Genomic DNA, 2,270 nt, shown 5'->3' with positions numbered 1-2,270 from the left:
CATTCTTCTTTCGAAAATTGAAAAGAAAATTTAAGATTCAAAAATATTTTCTTTTTTTCTTTAGAAGTATTTCTTTCATAAATCCCAAAATAAAAGTCCAAAAAAATCCAAAAATATTTCCTTTCTTCTTTAGAAGTTTTTCTTTCGAAATTTCCAAAAAAAAAGGAAAAAAGAAAAAGAAGTTAAAATTCAAAAAAAAAAAATTTCTCTTCTTCAAACGTCTTTCTTTTTCAAAAATTCTTTTTTTAAAAAAAACAAATGAATCGAAATCCAAAAATATTTTCTTTCTTCTTTGTAAGTATTTCTTCAAGATCCAAAAAAAGAGTTAGTTTATTTGTTTTATTCCTGATCTTCCCGAACTACGCAAGATCTGATTCATGTTCCCACATGAAACGTGGGCAACCCACATCAGGTTCGATCAATCATTAAAAAGAAAAATGAAAAAAAGGAAAAAAAAAGGAAAAATGAAAAAAAAATGTTGATAATAATAAGGACTGACTGAGTCCATTCTAACGTGTGTTTTGTTTTGAATTATGAAGAAAGTTTGAGGTGGTCGGTTTGTGGTAAGCGGCCAACACAATATCCAAGGAAAAATAATAACTGACATCGAAGCTGTTACAAGTGCTCAAGAGACTCAGGGTCAGAGGGTTCAACAAGAGTCTAATATGGTTGAGGAAAATAGAATATTGAAACAGCAAATGACCAAAATGTGCCAAGCATGGCCAATGGCCCAGGACAGCCTTGTCATGAGTCACAATTTGCTACCCAGCATGAACAATCTCGCTCTCCTGAGTACCACTCATACCTATTTGATCTTTCTGCAAAGATTGAGAAGCCTGCCTGAAAGATGGCACAGGAAGAAATGACCCAAAGAGTGAAAAGCTTAGAACAACAGTTGAAAAACATGCAAGGGTTGGCAGGTCAGAAGAGTATTGTCGTCAAGGATCTATGTGTCTTCCCCGATGTCCACTTGCCACCTGGTTTCAAGACTCCCAAATTTGAAAAGTATGATGGACATGGAGACCCCATAACCCACCTGAAAAGGTATTGCAATCAACTAAGAGGTGCGGGAAGAAATGAAGAATTGCTAATAGCTTATTTTGGGGAAAGCCTTACGGGAGTAGCATCCGAATGGTTTTTGGATCAAGAAATATCTCGCTGGTACGTCTGGGATGACATGGCACAGGCCTTTGTCAAACAATTCCAATACAACATTGACATCGCCCCAGACCGCAATTCCCTTTCAAACCTGAAGAAGAAACCAACTGAAAGTTTCAGGGAATATGCCATTAAATGGAGAGACCAAGCCGCTAGAGTTAAGCCACCCATGGATGGCCATGAGCTAATCACTATCTTTCTTCAGGCTCAAGAGCCATATTATTTTCAAAACATGATGTCCGCAGTGGGCAAATCCTTCTCGGAAGCAATCAAAATAGGAGAAATGGTAGAGAATGGTCTTAAGACAGGCAAAATTATAAGTCAAGCAGTGCTTAAAGCTGCAACTTAGGCTGTCCAGGTTGAATCTGATAATTTTAGTGACACGAATGAGAAGGATGAAGAAATCATGATGACAACAGGGTTGAGAAGAGGTCTCAGGAGAATACCTCGAAGGTATGAGCAGCCTCATCAGGTTTCCCATGACTCCCCTGAGCATTATTATCCCCCTCAGAACCCACAGTACTCTGTTGCTCCACCTCAGTATGTTGTCCAACCACCAAAACACCCCAGAAGGCGAGCACGAGCATCACAAAATCTCCACCAGCCTCCACAAAATTTTCAGGTGCCCTATAACCCACATCCAGGCCAGGGGCATAGAGGGGAGAAAAGGTTGAAAGATAATTTTACACCAATAGAAGAGTCCTATGCAAGCTTGTTTGAGAGATTAAAGTAGTATGACATGATTGCACTTATTCCTCCAAATCATGTAGATCCCCGTGAAAGAAGTTTTGACCCTTCTAAAAGGTGTGAATACCATTCCAATGTCCAGGGGCGCAATATTGAAAGTTGTCGGGATTTGAAAAGAGAAATAGAAAGGATGATCCAGAAAAAAATGATTGTGATCCAAGACAGTGACACCCAGAATATCATGCAGAATCCTTTACCTGCACATGATGATGCACACTTTGTGGGGATGATGCCTGGTGACATGGAGTATGAGAATCTTCTCGGGAACTTGCCAACTAAAATTGGAGAAGGCCATGGTGAGTCTAATGAGCAAAATTTAGCTAAATGTCAAGCTTAGCAATTGAAAAATCATTCTCTCCTCACTA

The 2,270-nt window shown here is 38.9% G+C and overlaps 1 protein-coding gene across 1 annotated transcript; it reads left to right on the top strand.

Annotated features, from left to right (window-relative positions):
• The first annotated feature begins 847 nt into the window (after window positions 1-847).
• On the top strand, window positions 848-1,507 carry LOC138887367 (uncharacterized). The gene is made up of 2 exons (XM_070169107.1): window positions 848-1,005; window positions 1,111-1,507. The coding sequence occupies exons 1-2, from the start codon at window positions 848-850 to the stop codon at window positions 1,505-1,507; spliced, it is 555 nt and encodes a 184-aa protein (XP_070025208.1).
• Window positions 1,508-2,270: the final 763 nt, after the last annotated feature.

Source organism: Nicotiana sylvestris, chromosome 3, assembly GCF_000393655.2.
Source record: "Nicotiana sylvestris chromosome 3, ASM39365v2, whole genome shotgun sequence".
Classification (NCBI taxonomy): Eukaryota; Viridiplantae; Streptophyta; class Magnoliopsida; order Solanales; family Solanaceae; genus Nicotiana; species Nicotiana sylvestris.
Note: the sequence above shows the minus strand (reverse complement) of the source record. Positions and strands in the feature narration are given on the sequence as shown.

Bases quoted from the DNA above. Each gene is read 5' to 3' on its own strand.
- LOC138887367 (XM_070169107.1), top strand. From the start codon at position 848: ATGGCACAGGAAGAAATGACCCAAAGAGTGAAAAGCTTAGAACAACAG. The intron at 1,006-1,110 runs GTATGATGGACA...TTTTGGGGAAAG, and splicing joins AAGACTCCCAAATTTGAAAA to CCTTACGGGAGTAGCATCCG.